The sequence below is a fragment of the Anas acuta genome, chromosome 5 (assembly GCF_963932015.1).
Source record: "Anas acuta chromosome 5, bAnaAcu1.1, whole genome shotgun sequence".
NCBI classification, from domain to species: Eukaryota; Metazoa; Chordata; class Aves; order Anseriformes; family Anatidae; genus Anas; species Anas acuta.
Window position 1 is genome coordinate 39232870 of NC_088983.1, and position 13560 is coordinate 39246429.

The window sequence follows — 13560 nt, forward strand, 5'->3', positions numbered from 1 at the left end:
TGCCATGTTCATGATCACTGCAGGTTCTGGTACTCATTCAATCACACACAGCACTTTGAGTTGTGATAACATTTTCTTTTGACACGGACAACAGCTGTCAGGACAGTCTGTTTCAACTACGCATCACTGCAATATCATCCCCTTCCTCCCCCTTTTCTTTTTCTCAGCCACAAATATGATTGGCTACAAAAGGACAGCACAGAAGATATCATCACCTTATAAGCCTAACAACTTTATTGCTCCCAGCCATGAAATCAATGTACACAATCATTTTGAGAGGAAAATAAAGAGTTTTGTAGACTAATTAATTCTTCAGTTCACTGCATTCATTATATTTCAAATATAGGCTGAACACTTGGGAACCAGTGGACAGTTTGCCAACATCAAATTCAAATAAAAAAAAAAAAGAACAAACAAACAACAACAACAAAAACACAAAAATGCAATGGTAATTTGGAAAAAACAGGAGTTAATGGTGATCTTGTTCTCAGGTGTACAATATTTTTGACATTGAATCTAAAATCCCAGAACAAAACTAGTAAAACCCATTTATAATTCTAAAGCACCAAGACAGTTCAGCTACAGAACATGCAGGAAGATAAAGAAAAAAAAAAAAAAAGCAACTAAACAACAGAACTAGTAAAAATTAAAGCTAGCTTTAATATTGGAAGAGTAAGATTCCATAATACTGTTCTACTGCCAGGAGTTGAGGAAAACTTCCCAGCTACTTTTTCCAAATAGAATTTCTGAATGAAATTCCAGACCACCCTTTCAGATAGACAAATTGGTTCAGTGACTCATATGTTTAATTTAACTTATAGAGCAGCCATGCTACTGCCAAGGCCATATACACCATGAGTAGGAGAAAGTATCCAGAAAGGGAAGATAAGGAATTTATGGAAACTACTTTTACGCAAACAAGACAAACTCGCTATTATCAAAGAAAATAGTTAGCTAAATAACAAATAAATAACAAATAAATGCAAGTTTGCATACTGAATTCAGCTGTGCCTGATAATATGTTTTTTCTTAGAAACCTGTATGAAACACGATTGCTTCCCAGTTTATTACTGTTTATTCTTATACATTCTAGCATTCAGCCTTCTACACAGCAAATGAAAGACCATTCTAGATTTAAAAATATTTTGGCAATATTACCAAAAAAAACACAACACCAAAAACAAGTAACCTATTGTAGTATACATTTCAACTGAAATGAAAAATCTTAAAAATCCAGTGTAGGAAAATAAGGCATTCAAGAAATTTCTAATAATGTGGATGCTATAATTTTAATGAAAGAAATAAGGGCACTATTTATAACACAAAAATGTAGTATGTCTGATAAAATAGATATTTTGGCTATTTGGCAGCATATTGTCACTCTGATGCATTGAGTTGGTCTTTGCTGGCTTGTTTTTATCAAATAGCTATTTATGCCTGCATGTATTTTAGCCAAAACTGCTTTGTGACTTGTATTTAATTTGTGCTTGTTATAATGAGAAATAATCTGTTTGGCTGTATGTCTTAATGGCAATTTAGACTGACTCATGTATCCAGCTATTCTGGTAAAACAACATGTAGAGGGAGAAAAGAAATTCAGGGTGACCTCTTGAACAAACTGCTAAAGCAGCCGGAAGAGCCTACTGATACTTTTCCTCCTCTTGCCTACACTTGTATCATTCACACCCAGAACAGCAGGCGAGTCTCCTAGAATCAGTGTATGACTACTACAGTATCTGCTAACGCATACAACCTGACTAATAACTATCAGACTACTCAAATTCTGGGATTGCTATTTTACATTGCATTTGCTTCTCCTGTCATATACAAATTTTGTTAACAAGAAATGGGGGAAAAGGGCAGGAGGGAATACAGCTGTACAATATGAACATGAAATTGAGCCAAAGAAAATTCTACATAGTGACTAACGTGAAATGTCTTTGAGAGAGCTTGTGGGGCAAGATGCAGAATTCTTGCAAACCTTAGAACAATGAAAAGGAGGGGAAAATATGTGTTAATATAATATTTATGAGATAAACTAATAATACAGGATTTCACATTAGAATCTATTACTGTGGCATCTAATGTAAGTGAAAAATGCCGTCCTTTGAGATGTACTAGGTGCATGTGGACAGTTTAGGTTCTAGATCAGTGGCTTAATGAAATATAATCTTTATAAAGAATTTATATATAAACATTTAATTTTACATACGGTGTGTTTATAACCAGGCGATCCCATTGTCCTTTAATATCATCTTCAGATGGCTGTTCAGTTATGTATAATCCATCAAATTCCAGCTTCCTAGCTACTTCCTTTTCTCTTTTGAATACAACCAGAGGGACCTATAAAAATGACAGTGGACATCTTGGTCATGGTTTATATATTTTTAGAACCTGTGATATCTATCTACAGTATTAAGTACTCTTTATATCACTATATAAAACCAAACATCATGCTAGTATCCTGACTACTAGAAACAGTGATCAGAGATGTGACTAAGGTATTCTCATCTCAGCAATAATGTTGATTCCTGTTACTGACCAAGAAGTTCTCCTAGCAGCAATTAGAATAAGATCATGAGTAATATATATATATTCATACTAAATGATGAAATTCATTGTAGAGCATAAAACAAGATTCTAGAGACTGTTGCATTCACTGCCCCAATTTTGTAATCTTATTGGACAGCTGAGAGTCCTGCTGTTCAGCAGCAGTAATATAGGATGACTTTGAACTCCAAAATGAGCAAGTCAACAATAAAACAAAGGAAGAACAAGGAAATGAGAAAGATGGACTGCCCTGGTGAGCCAGAATAGTTTGTTTCAATTTCTTTCTTTCATAATTTCACATAAAGAAAGCTTGCCATTACTCCCAAAAAATTCAAATTAGAGGTTGCTGGAAGCATTACTGCTTTTTTTTTTTTTCTCTCATGATAATTCATTGTAAAACAGAGCATTCCATTAGTGCAGACAAAAATTTGGCTACCACTTAAACATAAAACCACGTGCTGTCTGAATGGTTTAAATGACAGTGTAGTATGCTGTGGTGTTGCATCATAGCACTGAATTTACCTACAGGTACTGATGTGAGGTGCTGCAGCCAGCAACTAAGCATCCATGCAGCTGCTTGCTTACTGCACCCCACCCCTATTAGAACAGGGGAGAGAGCCCGAAGAGCAAAACAAGAAAACTGGGTTGAGTCACAAACAGTTCAATAAGTAAAGAAAGAAAAACAACTCACTACGTCCCACAAACAGACCAATGCTGACCAACAGCCACCTAGAAAATAAGTCCCCCTAACCCCCAGTCCAGTTTTTCTTTTTGAGCATGAAATATCCCTTTGTTCAGTTTGGGTAAGCTTTCTCAGCTGTGCACACTCTCAACTTCTTGCCTATTCCCAGCATGCTCACTGCAGGGCACACAGAGTGGGTAAAGAGGAGGAAACTTCCACACCATGCAAGCACTGCTCAGCAGTAACCAAGATGTGGGTGTTACCAAGAGTTTTAACCTAAATCCAAACACATGCACTGCTACGAAAAAAGTTAACTCTATCCCTGCCAGACCTAGTATGTGAGGAAAACATCTACATGTGAAAGAGTGAGAATTTGTAAACAACTGAATAGAAATATGTATTGTTATCTCAGCTCCAAAAACTACTTTGGGATGATGTCCTTTAACAAATACAGAGTAGTAATAAGATTAAGAACTTGCCTTTAAGCAATAGTATCCAATCACACAGACAAAGGAGATGATGGTATGGATAACTGCCAATGCTCTGAGAGCAGGTGCCATGTAACCCGTACTTTCTTCTAAAACAAAAAACACCATGCCTTCCTCCTCTTCCTCTTCATCAAAAGTGTTCCAGAGATTAGAGTCTTCCTCGACCTCATCAAGTGGCTCTTCTGTCACCTGAGAGAAATTCAAGCAGAGAGCACACACAAAGTTAAAGTTTTTCCTTTATTATAAATGACAAATCCCTAAGTTTTCTACAATAAATTATGTTTGTAAAGCCTGCTCTTCTGAAGATGATGGAGAGCTTTAGCTTTGAACAGTAACATCTTTCATTTTTACAGCAGAAATCTCCACATCATCTCATTTCACTGAAAAGAGAAGCGAAGAAAAGCAAGTACAGGCATTTGACAGTTTACAAATCTTTCCTTTAACAGTGTCAAAGCAAAAAGGAAACAAACGAAAATGTTATGCGCAAACGTTTTATTGGAAGAACTTAGCGATGATTGGATTATCTAGTATGACCAATTTCAAGGATTGTTTTGTAATCTACATTGTTCCTGATTACTAGAGTCTAGTAATCTAGTAATCTAATTACTAGAGTCTACTAATCACTATTTTGTAAATATTCTGACCAATAAAGTTGACACATTGCCCTAAATTATGCCAGTGATTTAAAAAACTTGGCCTTTAAACCTGAGGTCCCTTCTTTCCTGTTTGGCTCCCACTGACCCTTTCCTATCTATGACATGTGGACTTCCTGTAATAAATATGAATTTTTGTCCTCCCTCTGCAACAGAATGGGTTTTTGGTTGACCTCTAAGACCCAACGTAAAGCAGAAGTGAGTGGAGAGAAAAGGACTGTGAAAAAGAGAAACAGATTTCTCTATATTCTTTTGAAGTTCATCTTCACAAACTGGATAAAATGGAAAAAGAGACGCATGGAGGGAGACTCAGTAGCCCTGTCAGTCTTTCTCCTGAAATGGCACACAAAAATTCTATCCAGTTTTTGAGTCTTTTGCATGTTTATCTGCCCTGTCTCTGAGACAGTAATTGTATCATAGCAGATGCTTTTCAAGACACTTGAGATCAGGATTCAGTTCCTTAAAGACTGAATGTTCAGCCAACTTCTTTTGTGAACTTTTTGGTTGCGAACAACAGAATTAGAAAAATGTAATATTGGAAAAGATCAGCTTATTGCAACTTGCACAATATACATAGATATATCTATCTCACGCAATATATATAAAAAGAAAGTAGCCTACTATGAAGAGGCATCTTCTGCTTTATATATATATATATATTTTGCCTATTTATACCAATCAAAGCCCCAATCCCAGTACAGAAATATCTTAATCACAACAGTCAATAACAATCATATTGGCAATGAAAACACGGGAAATGGAGCAAGTAAGAATGAAAACTGAATTATACACTCACATAGAAACACCAAATAAGAAAAAACATACATATATTAGATGTAATTCGCTTCACAAAAAATATGGAAAAAATAAAAAATAAAACCAGCACTCCCTCTCAAATGTGAAACCCTATGCCTGAAAGGCATGAAAAAATGTCAACAAATTAAATGTAACTTATGAGCTCATCTAGATAACTTGAGACAATAACTTTGTTCAAGAATTATGTATGAAGTATTTCCCAGTCAAAACTTAATGTAGTCAGTAGGGCTTTTTAAAAAAAGTAGAAAATAAACTGAGAAATTATATCATTAAAACAGAAATATATAATTGAGAATAATTAAGTGAAGTGTCTCAATATCTTTAAAACAAAGGAGATTTAAAAATGCAGATGTTTTGACATTCAAGTTATTTTAATTGGTTTTCAAATTTCCCATGACAAAAATAACAATCCAAACACTAACAGATTTATACGAGTAAATGGAAAAATTATAAACACAAGTTCAACTACAACAGATGAATGAAATGTCTGTTTTCATTCATCCCAAGTCAAGTAAAACCAGAACAGGTTTAGCGTCACAACTTTGAGTAATAAAGCTTAAAATATTATTTTAACTATTTCATCTCTAAATGTGTTTAGTGTTTGAAGGGGCTGTAATACGTGCTTTATTAAATAAACCTTAAAACCAACATTAAATATTCCTCTAGAAATAATCAGGCATTTAATGAATAATGCCAAATCTTACCTTGTAAAATAGTAGAATGAAGTTGATAGCAAATGCAACAAATAGAGCAAGAAACCGTAAGTTATAAAAATTTCTTGCTAGGTAGTGCTGAAAATAAAATGAAAAAAAAAATAATTAGTGATGGCCTGTAGCTAATATAAAGATAAAGAAAGTAAGCAGCAAGCTTTCTAAGAAAGTAAATACGTAATTGTGCTGTCCTCATATACCAGTTAAAATAAGCAGGACGTTTCTTGGCAGTCTGTTTTTCAATTTAATGGTAAACAGAAGAATGAACAGGATTAAAAATAATGGACATAAAATTGCAACAGGGAGGACTGACATAGAATATTAGGGAAAACTTTCTAGAAGGAAATCTGCAAGACAAGTGCTGGAATACTGGAATAAACTACATGAGAAGGCTTCAAGAGAGTTGTTAATTTGATGTCTTAAAGAACAAAGAAAGATGTTAATAGAACTACAGGAGCTCCCTATTAAAGAAAGTAAAATAATAGATTCTAGATCATAGAAAACAAGGAGCTCCTAATAAGGAGCTCAAGAGATTACCTAATCTATGCTGCCGTAAGGGGAATCACACACACATATATAGAGAGAGAGATTTTACTCATATTATTCTATGACGTATTACAAAAATCACGAAACAATCAATACAGCCACTCTTTTGAAAAGTCATGCTAATGTTCCTTTTATAATGAAATTTCTCCCTTCAATATCAAGCAAATATTCTATCTATTATTACATGAATAAAAGTTAAATGACTAACAGAATTTAAGAAAATCTTACCAGCATTTTTGTTTGATAAATTTCCAAAGCTTTGAAGAAGTTAGCCATAACAGCCTCAGGTTTCTCAATTTTTTGTCCATGCCTTCTCTTCTTTTTCTTCACCTTACCCTCTTCCAGCTGCTCAGACTGTACTTCCTTTGCTCTATCTTCTTTCTCACCATCTTCCATGCTAGAAGAAAGATTAACTAAGCAAATATGCATAGACAAACTTCTGCATTGTAAATATGCATTAATTCAGAAAGAATCTAATTCAGAAAGTTTGGCTTTGAATTCAAACTAGTTTTAACACTATAAGTGTTGAAAGTGATGACTGTGAGTAAAAGAGGAGGTAGACAAAAAATACGAAGTTTAAAAAAATAGTAATAAAAAATGTTACTCTTCAATTATATGCAAAAATAGAGTTGCTGAGGAGAGATCAAAAGGGTAAAATCAAAAAAAAATCAGTGTTGTGTATATATACTCAATGCAAAAAACATAAAAATTTCAAGAGTTCATGTGTAGTTTCTTGAGCCTTAAGTTTGAAGGAAGATTTTAGGATTTCATACACAGTATCATAATTGATCTTAGTATCATAATGTGAATTCATTTCAGTCAAGGCAATCACTATTGTTACACAGAAGAATGGTAGTAAAGAGGAAGTTTGCTTCACAGGGTCCAACTTTATAACATATAGAAGATGACAATCATTCCTCTCTACAAAAATTAAGTACCAGGACTGTATGCATTAATAAGGGAATTTAGTCACTAAAACAAATATGCCATATCTGCATATATTTAAAAAAAAAAAAAAAAAAAGTATCAGATTTTGTTGTCCACTGGGATGGACTGCCACTCTTATGGACTGTACTACTTTCTGAAATAGTGATGAGATAAAGTGTGTATAAAGTGCTTTGAATACTGAGCATTGTTGATTCTTTCAGTCCAAGTTATCTACCATTAGGAAGTAGCAAGGTAGCAACAGAGGAAAATTAACTTACTCAGCCTTCTCAGCTTCCACTTTTCTTTCTGCTTCAGCTTCTTTTGCAATTTCAGATAGCTGCAAAAAATATTTAACTGTCAAAACAGATCCTTTCAAATGAAGTTTTGGTAACTTTCATTACTGTTTTCTAAGAAACAAATTGATTACCAAACTGTATCTTTTATACCACTTTGCAGTTTTAAAGAGTTAGATTTTATTTAAATAGACAGCTCAGACTAGATTTTAACAGTGAACGCTGCAGCCATTCTTCTTCTGATAGCTTTTTCAGTATAGCGTTATCTGTAACTACTGCAGTTGACTGAATACTGTAAAGTAATTATTCACCATTATCAGATGAATTATGTGACCAGCTGAGGATGAAGTTAACTACATCCAGATCACACCCTCAAGTTCACTCACAAAGACTAACTAGTGGTTATGTAGAAAAAGAGCATCAATTTGTCTCTCTCCAAATATAAAACAAGGAATAATGTATTATACCAGTGACAGCATCAAAAATGTGAAAATGGTCCGTGTAATTATTAGACATTACAAAATGCAATTACTTTGTCAAAATCAGCTGATGCAATTTAAATCTGATGAAGACCTAAATAACTGTTCCTTATGCAATGTTACTCCTGAAACTATTTATCTTTGTTGGATAGATGACCTATTAAACCACGTGGCACAACTGACAACAACCTAAATGTATGTTTTCAACAGTCCCTTCAGATAAGGATAAAACAATATACAATGTAACAGAAGGCTAACTGCAGCAGAGAAGCTGGGGTCCTGATTTCAAATACCTTTAGGCTTCACGTTGCAAGACCAAAGTAAGTTCATTTAAAATGCATTTCAGCATCTAAGCTTCACTGAAAAGCAAAGAGATGCAGGATCCCAAGATGTAGATTACAAAAGAAATCTGAAGTGCCTAAATTTGTTACCATTCACTTTTGTAAAAACCTGTGTTAGCTCTTAACCCTTTCTTTGTTCTCTCAACATGTATAGACACCAGTTGTCTATTGGTAAATTCTACATTTCTGGTTCTCTTACTAAATATACATAGTTATCTAAACATTTTCATTACTAGTCATCTGCATGCCTACCTCTTGTACATAAGTAGTGAAATAATTTACAAAATCATTTACTAAATAGATCTTGCTTTACTTATTTCACCTCTCATCCAGTGAGTACCTGTGATGCAAGCATGTACAGATCTTCCACAGAGGTTCCCCAAAGTTCTCAAGCTGGTGGAGGGTAATTCAGGGATCGATCCCTTGATCACCTCTAATTCTTCTAAGGGTTAAGGTGGGGGAAGAATCAAAAACATTCCTATCCATCTTCTCATGTCATGTCATGTCATGTCATGTCATGTCATATCCTCTCTCAGTTGCCTTCTTTCCAGGCTAAAGAGCCTTAGCCTATTTAATTCCACTAATAAGATTTGTTCCATACCTGTAACTTTTTCTCCTTCATTGAACCTTTTTCAGTTCTATCGTATTCTTTCTGAAATGGGAAAACCTGGTCTGCAGGATGCAGGTATACCTTGGGTTCATGGTGCATAACAATACTTCATTTTAATTCCCTCAATTCCATCCTTAACAATTCAAAATTTCTGTTTACTTTTTTGATCTGTGTTGACTGACATTTTCATTGAACTGATACTACTGCATGACTCTAAGCCAAGATTTCCTAACCAAGTAGTAATGATGATCTCAAGACCCATAATGTTACATACAAAATTTTCCACCCATATGCATTACTTCACTGATATGAATCTGCTATTTTAAGGGTCTTCTATTCACTTCTTTCCTTACTTATGAACCTGCATGGCTCTCAGCACAGATGCTTATAAATACTTACAAACAAATCTGAGAGAAATGAGCAAGTCAAAGAAAAGCAAAATTTGCTGAGGAAAATTTTAGAATATTTACTCAGATCTAAGGTCCTTAAGTAAATATATTTTCATTACAGACATAAAAATGAATGCATAAACAAGTAAGAAAATAAATGGAAAAGTATAGTTCAATCTGTAGGGAATAGACAAATCTTGGATGAAAACATTTGAATGAAGAGGAAATAATAAACGAAAATGTTGTACAATGGAGGTTCATCTTGGAAATTTCTGGAAAGTATATTATACAGAGGTATATTAAATCCGATGAGAAGAAAAAAGTATTTGAATACCAAGTAGAAACAGATCTGAAATACAGCTTAACCATAATGCCTTCCAAATCTGACAAAAGCATTTGGGTCTTGACCTTTAGCTCAAATATATTTTAAAACAGAATTATAAATTTTATGTATCTCAGCAGAGTGGAACACAGTAAATTGTTCACAAACAAAGTAACGTATGTCTGTGATAAACTTTAAAGTAATAATAAATTCAAGTAAAATTATTTCAAATAAAAGGGAAAGGGATGTTTTATGGTATGTGATTAATGTATAATTACTAAAGCATGTAGAAGAAAAAATAACAATAAAGAATTATTATAGAGAAAGTAAAATAAAAGGAAATTGAAGCATACAGTATAAAAAATGGGCATGTAGATTGAATAGGACTGTAAACCATTTAAAGCAAACACTGTGCTTAGAAATCTAATATCAATTTTTGTTTGAATAAAATCCAAATAAACAGTAACAACAATTTACTGAAGTGCAATCTAAACACCTTGTGCTGCTTTTTTTCTGCAATGTAAACTCTTCCATGTATTTTTTTTTTTTTTTTTAAGTGTAGAGATTATGAAGTATGTTCTCATCCAGAACATTATTAATTTGTTAACTGGCAAATAATTCAACTACTAATAGAAAAATCAGCAATATATTTGTATTATTTTCTGCAAAGAAATGCAAAATCTTTTAACATACCTGTAATCCTTTTTTCTTACGAACTGTGTTTTCCAAAGAAGACTGGATATCAGAACCAAGCATTTCTGCAATATCCCCAAGTCCAGCATCATGACCATGTTTTGAGCCACCTTCTTTTTTGGTAGGAATGCCAAAAATATCAGAGATAATGTCAGTTTCTGCCTTTTCGCCCTTTACAAACTGGACAAGTTCAGCTCTAATGCCATGCTCAGCACCTTCAGCTTTTTCTGCTTCTGTAACATCATCATGGATTCCAAACTGTGTTGGGTCAGGCATGTCCCCTAATATTTTAGTGACTTTAATGTTTTTGGCTCCTTCAACAAGGCCACCCCCAAATACAGTGCTCCAAAGAATCTGGAAAATTCCCCACACTATAGTAAAGAACAGTTGGAACATCCCTACAAATAGGATCCAGAAAAAGGAGAAAAACACTTTCACCATCTCTTTTACTGTCATCTTTCTAACTTTCCTGTACTGTTTTCTTAGGTTCTTCACAGTAACCATTTTAAAAAAGTTGGTAACATTCTTCTTCACTGCAGCACAGGCCATTGCAAAAGCTGAAGGAGATTCCAGGGATTTTTCTTCTTCCTCATCATCTCCAATATCTACAACATAGCAAGACTCTTCTTCTTCCTCTTCCTCAGGCCTTTCAGCTGAATCAGTTTCAGAGATCTGGGATGCTAACTGCATTTCAAAGATTGTGTCTTCACAGAAATTCACAAAGAGCTCCATCTTTTCTTGTTCTCCACCTTCATTTACAACATCAAATATGAACTGCCTTTTGGATTCCTTCACCTGTGGCTTCTCCCACTGCATTCTACTAGACTCACTAATTTCAAAGTAAACTCTTTCTATTTTCTTGGCTCCACCCATTATTTCAATACGGCCAAGGTATGGTTCAAAATAATTAAGAACACTTTCTGCAGGTTCAAGTAAGCTCTGAAGGCGTGAATCATTAGGCATGTGTTCTGAAAGGTTTGTTAGCAATACTGCTACATTAAATCCAATGTCTTTGGCTGGTTCATGGAATCTTTCCACAAAATCGAGATAGTTAAACATGTCATTTTCATCAGCTTCTGCACAGGATAGCAGGAATTCAATCTCTGACTGTATATATTGTTTTTGAGCCTCCATTGACTTCTGGAATTCCTTCTTTGAAATTATGCCTTTACCATCTGGGTCATGTTCTTTGAAAGCATCTGAGTTAGTTAGGTCTTTTAATTTCAGGAACATGTCAAAAAATTTCAAAATCAATTCTACATTGCTAGATGATTCTACAAGCGTATCGACCATTTGTTTTCCAATCGTTCCGTTTACAACGTTACCTAAACAGTGTTAAAACAGTAAGTTATTTGATGCCTCTATATTGTAAATAAATAAATTTTATAGTCATGCTGAGAATAGAACAAAAAACCAACAACTAAGAATTTAATTCTTCAACCTTTGTAATTTTTCATACAATATGCATTTCTCCAGTAGCCCTCTTTTTCATAGATATATATTCCAGAATAATTGTTAAATAAATATGAAATAAGTTTTGTTCTGGCATTTATTATTTGAGGCAACTGAAAAACTGTTTAGAAAGATTAATATAATCATTGCACTTTACATTATGAAGCAGAGGCAATAATATTTGCATAAAGAAAAACAGCTACAACCTTCGAGCAGTGACAACAGCATGACTACCATATCCTTTAGTAGATCTAGCAGTTCTTTAAGCAATTCAATCTGAGCAGAGTCCTGTAAAATAAAAACAAAAAAAAAGTGAATATAAGTTTGTGTTTTCTTTGTATTTATCCAGCTCTTCTCTTTTCCTCCTTAGCTGTAGCACAGGAACCATGCTTTTAATGGTGCTTCTGCACTAACAGATCATCAGGTTTTTGTAACAAGGAGGAAGAGACCAAATTGTCACATTCATTATCATAAATGTACAAATAAGTTGAAAGGATTAAGTTTGTATTAGAAAATGTAAGTGCACAGTGATGACTGATGGTTAAAAAGAGTGGTGTGACGATGTTAGTCCAAAGATTCAGTGTTGGACCTCTACATGACAGTAGCCCATGCACAGCCAATGAGGGACAGTATGTTATTTACAGATTGCAACACTCAACTCTAATTTATAACCAGATGCAAAAAAGCACTATTTGCCTCTTGCAAATACCTGTGAAAGTTTCATCTGCATATTGGCAAAGACATGAAGAAAGCCAACAACTGCATCCCACAGCCTACTATGAGCCAGACTTTGTTGGTTACCTATGCAAGGGCCCTAAAAAAATTAAGAGAAATATTTTTTTTTATTTATATAAAATCAAAATATGAAAATAACCTGAAAAACAAACCACCACCACAAAAAAAAAAAAAAAGAAGACAAAAAAATAAACAAACAATCAAACGCCAGAAATTTCAGACCTTCATGAAGCTGCATAAGAAAGTTTCACAAAATTCCTGTGGTATGTAGTCCATATAAAAAAAAAAAGTCAAATATGCAAGCATTACCTTATTGTTAACTTTACACCAGACCAGGGATTCAATGTTACTTTTTCAAAAGTTAGAAAAGTAAAGTCAAATATTTACAATAGGAGATGATTAGACCATGTAATCACAGAACTTCACTGTTAGTATCTTGGGCAAAACCTTCTGTTTACCTGAATATATTCTGTAAGGGAATTGAATATTTGTTTGGTGACAGCCAAAGCTTTAGAGAAGTTACGTTGTCCTGATTCATCAATGACATCTTTTCCTGAATAGTACCAATAAAAGTCACTGATTGATTCCTAAGGGAAAAAAAAAAGTGTTATATTTTCTAATTTTTTATTTTATATGCAGTATTTTCTGTGTGCATGTGTATCACCAAAGGTTGAATCAGCTGCAATTTATAATTTCTTTGTCAATCTATTTCTCATGACAATAGCTTTTTACGTTTTTATCCAACTGTGCTGCCTAAACAAGTAAACAATGAAATAAAGTAACAAACAATTGGTTTCCCAAACAATTCTGAAAGGTCATCTATTTTAAGAAGGAAGAAAAGACAAAATTAATTAAATCAAAATTCTTTATTATT

At 33.8% G+C, this 13560-nt stretch overlaps 1 protein-coding gene across 13 annotated transcripts in view; it reads right to left on the reverse strand.

The window, feature by feature from the left end:
* RYR3 (ryanodine receptor 3) overlaps positions 1-13560 on the reverse strand; it is a 222397-nt gene that overhangs the window by 11018 nt on the left and 197819 nt on the right. For all 13 annotated transcript variants that reach the window (XM_068684285.1, XM_068684283.1, XM_068684279.1 and 10 more), the window contains 9 exons: positions 13145-13273; positions 12661-12765; positions 12158-12239; positions 10500-11824; positions 7651-7709; positions 6674-6842; positions 5894-5980; positions 3712-3909; positions 2213-2343 (listed from right to left, as the gene is read on the reverse strand). In XM_068684285.1, the coding sequence (XP_068540386.1) occupies positions 2213-2343; positions 3712-3909; positions 5894-5980; positions 6674-6842; positions 7651-7709; positions 10500-11824; positions 12158-12239; positions 12661-12765; positions 13145-13273 (2285 nt within the window). The remainder of the gene's footprint in view (positions 1-2212; positions 2344-3711; positions 3910-5893; positions 5981-6673; positions 6843-7650; positions 7710-10499; positions 11825-12157; positions 12240-12660; positions 12766-13144; positions 13274-13560) is intronic.